Source organism: Pollicipes pollicipes, unplaced genomic scaffold, assembly GCF_011947565.3.
Source record: "Pollicipes pollicipes isolate AB1234 unplaced genomic scaffold, Ppol_2.1 Scaffold_1600;HRSCAF=1878_pilon_pilon_pilon, whole genome shotgun sequence".
Taxonomy (NCBI): domain Eukaryota; kingdom Metazoa; phylum Arthropoda; class Thecostraca; order Pollicipedomorpha; family Pollicipedidae; genus Pollicipes; species Pollicipes pollicipes.
The window spans coordinates 7,443,531-7,457,887 of NW_023595962.1; the positions used below are offsets into that span (position 1 = coordinate 7,443,531).

Consider the following 14,357-nt stretch of genomic DNA (forward strand, 5'->3'; position numbering starts at 1 on the left):
GGTGGGGGAGGGGGAGGGGGTGGCGTCATGCGGGATTCAGGGCGCCATTAGCGCATCGAATTTGTGATGGTGCGCGCGTTTTTATCGTTCGTAGCGGCTGCATCGGCTGGCCAGCTGCGAAATGTTGAGGTTGAATGAAATGCACGCAACCCTCGAGTGCGCCACCTGTAGTTCGATTCCGCGGAAGCATATCACTCAACCAATAATGTCCTGCGGCTCTATAGAATCAGATACTTTTGCCTTCTTTGGTGCTGATGACGTATTTCTATTCGGTGCGTCGTGAATGTCATGACTGACGTCCGGTCGGTCACATGGCACACTGTGTGTCGCTGTTGATTGGTGACTTTGGATGTCAGACAACACGCTTTACTCAAAAAGGTGGCGTTCTTTGTGTGGTATATCATGCGATTCACTTTCCGTTTTCTTATACGTGCACTTACCAACAAAATATTTGGTCGGAGTTTGAATTACAGACGCGGCCGTCCGTTCAGCCTGAGTTATCTGCATTTACATATCCCCTCCCTCCACAAAACCTATGGATTTAATGACACACCCCTAGCGTTTGAAAACAAAATCAGTAGGAAATCGTTTGCACCTTTCTTCTTCCCTGCTAGGCCACCGTTGGATCGGAACAACACATCGCTTTAGACATCAGTAGTTTCACACTTTACCTGACAGATGGCGCAGAAGGCACGATCATGCCGAAATGTGCTGTCAACGCTCGCAAAGAGGACGAGCCAGAGAGGCTGATCCTGCTGTCAGCGGGAGCCACGCCCCAGCCCGAAACAGGGCTGGGTGCCACGCAGCAGTGAGTAATCCTGAAAGGAGTTGGGCAAGAATCGCGGCTTTTATCTTGTTTCTTTCCAAGTGGCCCCTTAAGGTGCTACTAGTTGTACATGGACATGGTGCATGTTACAATTTGATAAGAGGCACGTGCCCACGGTGCTCCTTCCCTTTAATATTGCATTACCAAGGAGGCCACCTGTGCGGTAGGCGCGCTGGGAAGTCCCCCACTCGGCGCCTTTCGGAGCACCCGTACCTGGCGCATGCAGCATGCCCCGGCCAAGCGGAACGTCGCGTCGCGTCGCGAACGAACGTCGCGAGGATGCAGAATAGCTCAAGACAGAGGATACAAGGGTGCATGGGTGAGGATACAAGGGTGCATGGGTGAGGATACAAGGGTGCATGTAACGGGGTGTCACGAGGATGCAGGATAAATGGAGGAAGATGACATAAGGGCGGAAGCCAAGTCAGTAGGCGCGACGGAGCGGAGGTTGGCAGTGACGTAGGGTTACATGATGTGATGGGGGGGGGGGGGGGCAAACCTGATCTTCCACCTTCGGGTCTGTTCTTGGGACGTTAGGGGATCCCCACTCTTCTGACCTCCTTTCGCTTCTTCTGTCTTTTGGCTGGAATGGGATCAAAGGTAATTTGTCACGAACGGTGCAGCTGCCCCTAGCGGCAGGCAGATAAAGCTCAGCTTTCGGGAGACGCCGTTTCCGGCAGCCCTGAGGTACGCGTGATAAATTGATAAACTTCGCCTGATTACAATAGATAGTCTGCCTTTACTGTAAGGTGGGTGAAATCAGTCAGTGTGCCATGGGTGGATCTTTGCATTTTTCATGATGGAAGGGGGGCGAACCCATAAATGCTGTTTATCCAATTTCCGGTACATATATCTTCACGAATATTGCCAACTTAACGCCACGGTCGTAAGAAAGAAAGTCCTTCCCTTTCTTTTTTCGGTATTATGAGCGCAAAGTTTTCACGTTGGCTTGACGGCCTTCGATACATCGGAAGCTACTAGTTAAACGGCATTGTAGTGCTTGACAATGAGCCTTTTGACGGCACTCAACATCTCGAGCTGTCCTGATCCTCAAGAGCTCATCTCTTGAGGATAATGTTTATTTATAGACGTCTCATCGCAGTCTCCAAAATGGAAGCTATGGTGGACACAGCACCTGCCTGCCATATTGAACACCGCATGTACCAACAAATGGTGCCACTTCGAGGCCGTCCCAGGAGGTAATGAGGAAGGCAATGATTTTGAGTGGCTGGTGGGCGCCTGTCGGAAATAAAGCCACTGGGACTAAACAAAAATGTTTCGTTGAATGATGGTAACGCCCCAGGAGTGTCCAAATTTGATGGTCTCATTCTGCTTGTAATCACACAATGCAGGCAAGGATGTATCCTGAGATGGGCTGGAGAAGGCATGAGTCGTGAGCTACAAGCATGAGCTACTCACCCTTGGCCCACTCATAAGGTTTTGGCGCCCCTTCGTGGCATCAAAACGTTGTGGTGAATGAATACCAAAACCTTTGGTTCGAAACCACTTGGCCTTTATTTCCAAGAGGCGCCAAATCCCAGAGGCGACCAGGGGGGGGGGCACAAACCTTCATTTTCAAGACACACAACAATGTTGTGCCTTCCACCCCGGAATAAGTTCTTGAACACTTCCTTGGGTGAGGTCCACCAAAACCTTTACTTTGGGACACCATGGTCTCTGTTTTCAGGAGGTGTTTCTGTGCGTTTCACTACGACGAAACACCTGATAAGCCTTTTCTTCGACGTTCGGAGAAGTGGCACCAATTTCCTTCTTTCTTTTTGGGGAGTCATAACTTGTGTTTTCCAGCGATGCATAATTCCGGGGGAGACCTCAAAGAGTCCGAAACGCTTGTATTTACTAGGCAACAAATTTCAGGGAAAATTGCAACACCCGTGCGCTCCATTGACGAAATCAAGGATCGGCCCATTGGGCGAAGGAACGCCAAAATCTTCATTTCGCAGCACCAAACCAGTTATCTACTGTATGCAAAAGGTCCAAGCATGTCATTGAAAGGGTCCGAAACCCTCAGTTTAAGGGGACACCAGAATTTGTTTCCCTTCCATCCTGACCACATTCTGGATCAACCCCTTCCGGAAAAGAGACACCACAAATCCTTCATTGTGGAGTATCGTAAACATTAGTTACGCCGGCACCCAACTCCAGGGGAGCACAATAGGTCCCAAAACATTTATTTTCAAGAAGCAACAAATTTTAATGGCACCTCAGTGTTCGTACCTCTCCATGGGTGAAGCTTGGCATCAGCCTACTCGGCGATGGCACACAAAAAACTTCTATTTTGGGGTAACATAACCTTTGTTATTGACAGGCAACCAATCCAAACGGATCATTTAAAGAATCCCAGCATCTGCATCTTCAAAGGACACCAGAATCAAGGCAACACTAATTCTTCGCATCCCATCCTGACGAAATTCTTAGTCGGACCTCTTGACGAAGAGACACCCGATGCCTTAACTTTGGGCATCACGGCCTGCATTTTGAAGAGGCGCCCACTTCTAGAGAGACACCATGAATGTCTCTAAGCCCACCACAGGGCGGCAAAAAATACCCCATTTTTATTTTCACGAGGATCCAAGGCACCACTATCGGTGAGCAGGAACACGTGACTGAGGTCCCGAGGGTCCCGGGAGCCCCTTGGGCCACAAGGGAACGTAGCTCAAGAGTTTGATCAAAGGGTCCAAAGGGCAGACCAGGTACGAAGGGACCTTAGGCAGAAGGCAGTATCGAACACTCGCCTCCGCGCGGGTCTTGGCCCTGGAGCCTTTTTTCCCAAGCCGGGGCAGCGTCGTGGCGCCGAGTATTAGTCAGAAAGATCGCGCATTGGTCGAGCCCCTGTGCTGATCAGGGGCTCAAGTTGCCAAACAAGGGAGCCCTTGTTGCCAATACGCCCTAACTCGGCCATGGGCGCATTTTCAGGAGCGGGACTTCGAACAACAAAATGTCTTTTGTGTTGGTCAGGACCCTCTTGACAATGACAGGAGACAGGGACAGGACAGGAGGCGTGGGAAATGATGATGCAACGGTTTGCGCTCACATCGAAATGGTGATCTGTGCCACTCAGATGTCCCGGCACCGAACCAGGCCCCTGCACCGTTTCAACCAGGAGGCAGGGGTCGATAAACCGAATTTGTGCATCGGCACCAATTCGACATTGAACACCCTGAGCCGGTAAGGGATCCTTTGCGTCAGTGACGTGTCCCTGCGTCGATCCTGTGTCAGATGCCATGATCAGAAAGACTGTCGCATCAGAGATGAGACCGGTGTGGGGCGCATCCCTTTGAGGGCCTCAGAAACGACCAGGGCACCCGGTCCTCGTATCGCCAGAATAGTAGTTGTACGCACCCCAGGATGGGACGAAAGGGCCCTTCAGCTCTTGCCCAGGAAAATACGCCTGTGCGATTTCGAGATAGATTATCTAGGCAAAATTAGCGGTCATAGCATTACGAGTGACTGATGCTACACCATCGCAGCATGAACTCGTGGTGCTGTACATGCCAACGCTAATGAAAATGCGAAGGCACTTGTACGCGAAATACGCACGCATTGCATGTTGCGTATTATGCATGATGCCCATTACAAGATCGGCTTCTTTTGCACGCAACTATTATGCCAGGTGTGTTACAACTGTCTCATAGTTCAAATGCCAGACGATTTTACGCGCCGGGACGTTGTAAACCTAGCATCCTCGCATTTGATATCCAACACTCATGTCGTTTATGCATCGCTCGTGTCACATTTCTTCAAAATGAGGTAGGGAATTGTCGTGCTCCTTCAAGACACTCAAAACGTGCGCCACAAGGTTTTAATATTTTGATGTCAACGACACTAAGCATCTGAGATATTTCAGGGAGCTGGCCGTATGTTTTTCTAAGAGAGAGAATATCGCGTCCGAAGTATACGAATTCTAATAGTTTTGCCGCTTCCTGTTTTCACTACCAAAATTTCAATATTGGCGTCATGGCATGTCACTTGAGAAGCACCACTAGCTAGATAATGTGCATAAGATGATCTTGCGCTTAACCATTCGCTGTGAGGTTTAATTCCCCGCAGTGCCTGCCCTTTCTGCCAGGAGCAGAGACAGGCGTCCCCGTATGGTCTCAGAAGCGCCGTAAGGCCCCAATGACACAAATTCACTTTGAGGTGTGTGATGTTCTCGCGTTGTTGGCCAGCGTGCCGCGCCAGCCGGTACCGCGAAATGTCGCATTTCACCAATTGGCGACATCAATGCACCGTGGCTCATATTAATGCACACTTGCTCCGCCTGCCACACGGTAGGTGTGCGGGCCCGGAAGAGTTCACTTAGCGCTCACCGCAGAGGAATTCCGGAACAGCGCACTTGGAAGGGAAAGATATACCTACTGCATCTTCTTATTAGACACGTTACTCCAATAGCCATTTCTCGAACTTATTACGTTACTTTCTCCCCTACACACTGACGCTCGCCTGGGAATTTGCTTTGGCCAACAAATAATTACGAACGTACATTCTATATGAGCCAAAACTTAAAGTGCACATATTTAGAGTCACGTGAAGGAATCCACCCCCACCCCCGTAAGGGCCGCGGAGCCCCATCCTCTTTAGCCCGACTTCAAGAAGAGGCCACAGTGCGATGCGCCAGAGACGAGGCACGATGCGGAGTGCCTCGAAAAACCGTTCATCACTTCCCTCATCGTGCTCGCCCTGGGATGAAATGTTCTCTTCCTCGTGTAGGCGCATAACTCGATTGCGGCACCTAGCATACCTGGTACGGCTATTACCGCCACCTAGCGGCCGGCCGCGTCTCCAGTGCCGGCGTAGCCGACACTACGGGTTACGGCTGCCTGGCGACAGATCTCTGGACCCACCACTACGAGGTGTCAGATGCAAGCAGGCACGCGCCATGCACAAGCCAGTACCTGCGCTCGTTCCCGCTTGTGCGCACAATGCCGCCCGCGAACGGCAAGCAAGTCTCGCACCACGACAGGTAAATTACTTTACACCAGCAGCTTACAAAATGTTTCTTTTTGCGGGTTTCGTCTTATATCAGTTATTAGATATCGTGTTACCTAAGTGTCTTTCTTAAATGGTAAATCGCGAGCGTCTACATAGTCTTAAATTATCTGTACTCCAAAGAACTGATGGGGCGTCGTGAGCCAGGTACCACATTTTAAAAGAAGGCCAAGCAGAATATAGCAGGGCCCAGTCAAATACTGGAGGTAGCCCAACATTGCTGACCCCAGCTCAGCATTAGGGATTTGATTCAACATTTGAGGGCCATAGCCTCCACAAAGAAATATGAAGTTCTATGCTTGGAGGAAGGAGACGTGCACACTGTCCCTGCCTGGTCTAAGGCTGTGTGGCGTCCTAACGCTAAATAATTGTATTTACCTACGTTAAGCTTTATCAAACTAATACAGAAATGACGCAGCTATGACAGAGGGTACCCGCACAAACGTTCACTCGTGATGGAAAACGTGATATTCGTCTCCACCCTCGTGGTTGTGTAGTGGATAACAACATGATATGGTTTTGCTGGATGCCGTGGAAGTGGTGTTAGGTGACCTGACTTCCCATGGTGAGGATTCGCCATGTTTTCAATATGCTCATGCCAGTGGCAAAGATTCTGTGCATTCAATGGTCTGGATTTTTGATGGCCGAATATGCAAGGGGTTGTAGGAAGGGTTAGCTCTTATGAGCTTGCCAGTTGCTAGCAAGAGGAACTGGAGGTTATTGACAGCAGAGTAGAATGATCTTTCATTCGTGATGGATAGCACCAATGGGAGTGTTTACTGAAGCTCACACTCCATCAGAATTGAAAATATTAGACAACTTAGAACTTAGACAACTTATTTGTACCCCTTGACACTTGACCATATGAAAGCAGAGATACATACAAAGCAGAGATTTAAGTACCATTTTGCCACTTCAACATGCAGCTGTGATCTTTCATAGAAGACTGAAATGCAGCAATTTGTGTGGACACTGTGGGAGTTCAGATAATGCTGATGCATCAAGCCATCAAAACAAGAGCAGCAAAAGATGGGCCTCATTGTTGATTGGATGATGTAGCAGCCAAATGTGCTGTTTGTGTATGAAATATGAATATTATGTGGGATATGCATTTAATGTAGCTTCTGAATATGTTAAAACATCAATGTCACACATCAAGGAAATTGAGTAAATCAAACCTTGTTTCTCAATCCTGCGGCACTGATGCCACGGGGTTGGGGGAGACCCCTGCTATTAGGCCTTACTGCAAGAAAACAGGAGTTTGGAGCTTTTAATCCCCAAGCTTTGCATGTCCATGCAGCAGAGCTTAAAATGTGAGGCTGCATTTAGTAGTGTGGTATCGACTCAGCTATGGTGACTGTCATTATCATATAAGATGACAGGTCAAGTGATTGTAAGTGATGCGGATGCTTAGATCTGAGCATAGAACCGCCCCTGAGTAAAAGGATTATGGCTTAAAATCTGAAGAGTTTAACAGCCTTTCATTCTAACTATCATGATGAGTTTCACCCAGGAGTTCTGCAAGAGTTGAACTGTTGTTTAACAAATGCACATTTTCAGGGTGAAGTGAGTCACTGACTGCTACTGCCCATTATTTTTCAGCTCACCAAGAAAATGTTGTTCCTGCCTTGATCCCTGACAATGTGACTCCATAAGGACGGCATGGCAGACCAGGAATTTTTTGACATGCTTGCTGCTGGCAATGCTCCAGAGATTGGTGCCAGTGCCGGCTGTCCCGGCTGTCTGCAGGCCCAGCAGGTCAGTGGTGGGCCAGTGTGCCCTGGCACCAGTGTGCCCAGGGACTGGTGTGCCTGGGGACCAGTGTGCCCTGTACTCCATGGTCAGTGTGCTTGGGGACCAGTGTGCCCTGGGACCAGTGTGCCCTGTACTCCATGGTCAGTGTGCTTGGGGACCAGTGTGCCCTGGGACCAGTGTGCCCTGGGACCAGTGTGCCCTGGGACCAGTGTGCCTTGGGGACCAGTGTGCCCTGGGACCAGTGTGCCCTGTGACCAGTGTGCCCTGTGACCAGTGTGCCTTGGGGACCAGTGTGCCCTGTGACCAGTGTGCCCTGGGACCAGTGTGCCTTGGGGACCAGTGTGCCCTGGGACCAGTGTGCCCTGTGACCAGTGTGCCCTGTGACCAGTGTGCCTTGGGGACCAGTGTGCCCTGGGACCAGTGTGCCCTGGGACCAGTGTGCCCTGGGACCAGTGTGCCCTGGGACCAGTGTGCCCTGGGACCAGTGTGCCCTGTGACCAGTGTGCCCTGTGACCAGTGTGCCTTGGGGACCAGTGTGCCCTGGGACCAGTGTGCCCTGTGACCAGTGTGCCTTGGGGACCAGTGTGCCCTGGGACCAGTGTGCCCTGGGACCAGTGTGCCCTGGGACCAGTGTGCCCTGGGACCAGTGTGATTGGGGACCAGTGTGCCCTGGGACCAGTGTGCCCTAATCTGATTCTGCTAGCTTGTTGAAGAGAACTGGTCTGCTCCCAGCTGCCTTGTGGTCTGGATGACAGGTTTGGATTGTCTGGGATAGGCACATTGTTGATTTTCACCCAACAATGTACTCTTAGACTCCATCTGTATGTTGGATATGTGCCAATGTGTTACAAGTTTCTCTTTTTTTCTTCTAGCTCTACTTGATAATCTGAAAAGCTAAACCAGGGTTCCTCACAATACTTTGAACAGTCCATGCTGTAATCCTGCTGCCTAAGGGAATGCAATTTCAATTCATACTGAGCATGATAGTCCCCAGAAAGTGAGCACCCAAAAAGAAACATGTGTTGCATATACCCTGATTCATACTGTAAGTTGTTTGCTTAAAATAATGCAGCAAATTGTAGACAACCTTCACATGAAATAAAAACACTAAGTTGTGCAGCTATGCAAGCACTGACATATCAGTACCATAGCAATGTGTGGCAAGATTGGTCCATGAAAATAGATCATTGTCAAGGATCCATTCCAGATGGTAGAGGCCAATCATAGGAACATCACAGTATTATTTAATGTTGTCATGACAATGATGTGCTTATGCTACTATACCATAAAATCAATTTTGCATTTTTGTAGGAATTGCCTTCTTGTATGCATTAGAGCAAGATATTTGTACTGCTAAGTTTATTGCCAAGCTTTTTGGTGTTGTTACTATTACATCCAGTGACTTCACCACCTTTCCATATATGTCTGGCATTCTGGCATGATAGTATAGCTATGTCTTTATGGCATGACATAATGACTTAGCTCGGCGTGGCGTGGATATGGTCGAGCTTGTAACTTAGGGTCCAGGCAACCTGGTAGATAGCATGTCTTTTCATCACAGAGCAACGCAGGCAACCTGGTAGATAGAAGGTCATTTCATCACAGAGCAGCACAGGCAACCTGGCAGATAGCAGGTCATTTCCTCACAGAGCACCACAGGCAACCTGGCAGATAGCAGGTCATTTCCTCACAGAGCAGCACAGGCAACCTGGTAGTAGCAGGTCATTTCATCACCAAGCAGCACAGAATGGAAAGGCTATAAGTTCATGTCATAGATGCAAAGCATACATGGAGCATGTGACTTATTTCCACCGGCACCATATTCCTGAAAGTAAAATTTACCTGTTCTTCTACACATGCGTGTAAAGCGTGGTTGAGGGATGCGGTTGTTGAAAGATGTGGTGGTTGAGAGATGCGGTGGTTGAGGGACGCGGTGGTTGAGGGATGCGGTGGTTGAGCGATGCAGTGGTTGAGGGATGCGGTGGTTGAGGGACGCGGTGGTTGAGAGATGCCGTGGTTGAGGGATGTGGTGGTTGAGGGATGAGGTGTTGAGAGATGCCATGGTCGAGAGATGCCGTGGATGAGAGATGCCGTGGTTGAGGGATGCGGTGGTTGAGGGATGCGTGCGCTAGTAACTCCTTATTTGTGCGTTTTTGGTTTTTTTTTTGTCGGTGCCAGAGTGTGATAGCCAAAACATCTCCCAGGTGATGGTCGCGGACTAAAACAGTTTTTTGTCTTGTTTTCTTCACTGTAAAGGTATTTTTACGGTCGCCGTAGGGCCTCCATTGTATCAAGGGGATTGTGATACCGAGCTTGTCAGGCGGACAGGGCTGTCACACAGACGACGCGCCCGCCGACCGACATTCGGGCGTGGCTGTGGCAAAAGACCGTGGTGAGCTGGGAAAAGCTGTTTTCTTCAGGGCTGGGTGGTGACGCGTGGGCGCTCAGCGCACGTAGCCCGGTACATTCGGAGGCTGCACGAATTTCAAAACCCGATCTCCCGTGTGTGCCGCGCTGCCTCCCGTCTTCACTGCAGTGTGGGCGGGCTGTTGACATTGCGCGTGTCAGTAGAGGATGTGGGCTCAGTGGTCGGATGGTGACGTCACGAGGCTGCCGCGTGTCTTCGCCGTGAGCTGTCGAACTTATAAGCTGTCCAACACCAACACCACATATTCACACCCGATGCCAACTCCGTTCTACGCCAGAGAAGGCTGACTCAGTGACCTCTGCTGACTCACGTCGCTCCTGCCGTGTCCCGCCGTGACCGACGTGACCTCTCGTGTCCCGCCGTGACCCGCCGTGACCCGCCGTGACCGATATGACCTCCCGTGTCCCGCCGTGACCTACCGCAGCACCAGGCCCCGGCCCAGACCGCCAGCCCTCGCTGGTCGGTGCCCAGCCTCCGGACAGCCACCTACAGCCCTCCCCCCGCACGTGCCGTACAGGGGCCGATCTCACCACCCGCCGACCTTGATCAAAGTCCCGCCCCCGCCCCGCCCCCCGTCTGGGAGGGGGAGGGGGCTGGCGGCGCTGCGCAGCGGGCGGCGCCGCGGCGGTGAAGCTGTGTGTGGTGGCGGGGGCGGGCCCCCCGGTGTCGTGAGGGTAGTGATGGCGCCAGCTGAGCTCGCGACGCTGCCGCCATGTGCGCGTTGTGCGTGTGGTGGAGGTGAGTGGGTGTGGCTCGCATCTTGTTCGGTGACGGACCTGCGTCACCGGCGTGAGATTGCAGTGGTTCTCAACTTATCTGGGAGTGAATGATTTATGACGCGTAAATAGGCGGTCTGTAGCTTGCAACATATCATGTTTGTGCACCTAGTTGTATGTGGTGGTGTCTGGTTGTGCTGTCGGAAATGGTCATATGAGTGATCCCATCACGAGAAGAATGTACGCACCCCACACGCGTCAATTCGTCTTTAACGGAATGTATGGCGGACATGGCTGAGAGGGCAAACGTGCTCGTCGCGCCCATTACTCAAACACGCAGCAGTCATTCGACGTCCGGACAGGTACGCGGTGTGACCGAGACCGCGGTGCCGTGTCCGGCGGCAGGTCCGCCGTGACTGCTGTTGCCCCGGCTGGTTACTGGCCCTGTCGACGCAGGGGCTGTCCGTGCCCGTGGTCTCCGTCCCTCTTGGCGTGACCCTCCCCCCCCCCCCCCCTCCCCCTCCTGCCGTCTGAGGCCGGGAGTGGCGCGGCCGCAGGTCATCCCCTCCCCCCCCCCCCCCCCGGTCTGTGGCGGTGCAGGCGGCTGTGTATGTGCGCGTCTGCGTGATCCCGGTGGCCACAGCCCCCTCCCCCCTCCTTCCTGTCATTGGCGGTGCAGGGGTTGTGTATGTGCGCGTCTGTGTGATGCCGGTGGTCACATCCGGCGCAGGCCGTCCGGCCTTGGGTTGCCCGTGACGTCAGAGCAAGACGGGCCGATTGTCAGCGATGTGGTGGTGCCGCTGCCGTTACTGAATGGTCAAGTGGTTTGTAATCGCTCACGATCCGAGATCGGTCGTGCGAAGGCACAAAACTTTCTTGGTATTACGGCATACTTCTCATGCATCTATTGATTGATAGTGTCTTCGTGAGAACTGATGTTATGTGTTCATTCATAAGATAATGGTCGTTGTTTAGTCATCAATCAGTCATCATACATTCCGCATCAGCTCATTCGTAATTTTCTTCGTTCGTAAGGCACCCAACAAAAATGAAATGCATCGCAATCAGTCGTCAGTCACGGTACACCAGCTCTCCTAGCACAGTATACCAGCACAGTATACCAGCTCTCCTAGCACGGTACACCAGCATGGTACACTAGCACGGTCCCAGCACGGGACACCAGCACAGTCCCAGCACGGTACACCAGCACGGTACACCAGCACGGTGCACCAGCTCTCTCAGCGCCGTCTTAGCTCGCTCCCGGGTGCGTGTTCGGTTGGGTGCGTGGGCGTGCGGGCGGGAGAGCTCTTCTCCGGGCGAGCCGGCCCCCTGCCGGCCGGACCGGACCGATCCACAGCCGGAGGGTTTTGAGAGCGGATGACTGGTACACCGTTCGCTGTGGCGCCACTGGGCGCCGCTGACCAACGCTGGCGACCAGCGCTGGGGACCGGCGCTGTGCTGATCAGCGCTGCACAGTTCGCCGGCGGCGCTCAGCCCGTATCAAGAAGGGTGGGGCGACGACATCTGATGAGTCATTTTCATGCTTGGAGATAGGCTCCGCACATGTTACGCGCAAAAGGCTTGCTCTGAAAGCTCCCATCCATATCTTTATCCGGCGGAATACTGTGGCGGCAAGAAGGCTACCTTGTGATGCTGCTAATTTCTGCTGCAGGAGATGGCGGAGCTGCGTAGGCAGTGGATGGAGATGGACCGCATCAAGATGAAGATTATCAACACCGAGTGAGTGAGCGCAGCCCCGCGCGCAGTGCCGGTCGCTTGGTGTACCGTGACAAGGAGCGTATTCAGGGGTAGGCGCGTGGGCACGTGTCCTGCCCTTTTATGATTTTAAAAGCGGTTGTATGGTTTTGAATGAAGTCAACGGTTAAAAGGTCGGCGTAGACACGGGAATTGTATAAAATGAATATGCGCATGTGTAAACAAATGGCTTAGCTTTGCGCATTAACGGATTTTTCACTCAACATGGCTGGAGTTGTACCTCCCTCATTGTGAAACCATGCATACGCCCCTGACCGTGACTGTTGCCACTTAACAGGACGCCTATGACATTGCCAACGGCGTCGTTAACGTGCTCCGCCTGTTAGAGCACGCGACACTTACGTTGGATTGCCCGGCTGACCTGAGCGTCGCTGTGGGCGTCGCCACGTCAGTGGAGCGTGTCCTTGCGAGCCCTGCCGGCCAGTAGACCTGAGCTCTGCCTGCCAGCTGACCTGAGGCCTGCCCGCCAGCTGACCTGAGCCCCATATGCCAGCCAGCTGACTTGACCCCTGCCTGTCTGCTGACCTGAGCCCTCCCTGCCAGTTGACCTGAGCTCTGCCTGCCAACTGACCTGGGCCTCGTCCACCAGCTGACTTGAACCCTGCCCGCCGCCTGACCTGAGCCCCACTGGCCAGCTGACCTGAACCCTCCCTGCCAGCTGACCTGAGCCCCGCTCGCCCGGCAGTCAGCTGATCGGGCGATACAAGCGCCTGTTGGCGCGGCACCAGGAGCAGACGCGCAGTCTGGAGGAGGGCTCGCGGCTGGTGGCGCAGCTGCACCGAGACTGCAGTCGACACGAGGCCGAGCTGGCCAGTCAGCTGGCGGAGCTGACCCGCCTGAGGGAGGTCAGTCAACGGCGCAGCCTCGCGCACGGGAGGGGGGCTGTCACCAGCGGGGCTGCTCGGGGAGAGGGAGGAGCTGACCCGCCTGAGGGAGGTCAGTTATCGGCGTAGCCTCACGCGCGGGAGGGGACTGTCACCAGTGGCGCCGCTCGGGGAGAGCAGGGAGTAGCCACGACTACGTCTCGTGGGAGCGTGCTGACAAGCTCGTCCGTGCGAGAGGTCTTCTTTCAAGGAGCTCCTCTCCAACAACGCCTCTTGTACGTCAGTCACAGCTTAAGGCCTCATGGAGGTCACCAACTACTCAAATCCTGAGGAGATCCCCCCCCCCCCGCCGTAGGTGGTTTTCAGTAACAATAACACCAGATAGGCAATCTAAACTCCTCCCTTCTTCATAGCTCACCAAAATAGCTCGTCCTAATTGAGATTGTTTCACGTGGGAGGGTGGGGTCTCTCCGGCCAGACAAGTATATATTAGGATGAACGTTCGTTTCGTGAGCTATCTTGGTGGTGCCGTTGATGTCTGGAGTCCCAGCCTGCCGACGCGAAGTGCTCTGAAAGACGGGAAAGTTTTTACTATCGCCGATATTCTGTCTAATGTCCTATCGCCGGTATTAGATGTGGCGTCACCGGTGGACGCGTAGCGAAGCCGTGTTTCCATCTCCTGCCGCCAGGTTTCGTTATTGCGGCGTGTTTTACGGCGTATTTGACGGCCGTGTTTGCAGGAGGTACAGACGAAGTCAGCTCAGCTGAAGACAATGTCGGAGCGGCTCGTCGAACTGGAGGACCATAAGCAGGGCGCAGAGTCGGCCATGGTGAGTGTGGCCAGACTAAGCGGGGTGCAGAGTTGGCCATGGTGAGTGTGGCTAGACCATAAGCAAGGCGCAGAGTCGGCCATGGTGAGTGTGGCAAGACTAAACAGGGTGCAGAGTTGGCCATGGTAAGTGTGACAAGACTATAAGCAGGGTGCAGAGTTGGCCATGGTGAGTGTGACAAGATCACAAGCAGGG

General features: G+C 52.8%; 1 protein-coding gene across 1 annotated transcript in view; it reads left to right on the top strand.

Annotated features, from left to right (window-relative positions):
- Positions 1–6,290: 6,290 nt before the first annotated feature.
- Positions 6,291–14,357, top strand: part of LOC119094825 (uncharacterized) — a 32,217-nt gene continuing 24,150 nt past the window's right edge. The window contains exons 1-5 of the mRNA XM_037217750.1: positions 6,291–6,398; positions 7,436–7,591; positions 12,405–12,472; positions 13,194–13,353; positions 14,073–14,162. Coding sequence (XP_037073645.1) covers positions 7,496–7,591; positions 12,405–12,472; positions 13,194–13,353; positions 14,073–14,162 — 414 coding nt within the window. The 5' untranslated portion in view covers positions 6,291–6,398; positions 7,436–7,495. The remainder of the gene's footprint in view (positions 6,399–7,435; positions 7,592–12,404; positions 12,473–13,193; positions 13,354–14,072; positions 14,163–14,357) is intronic.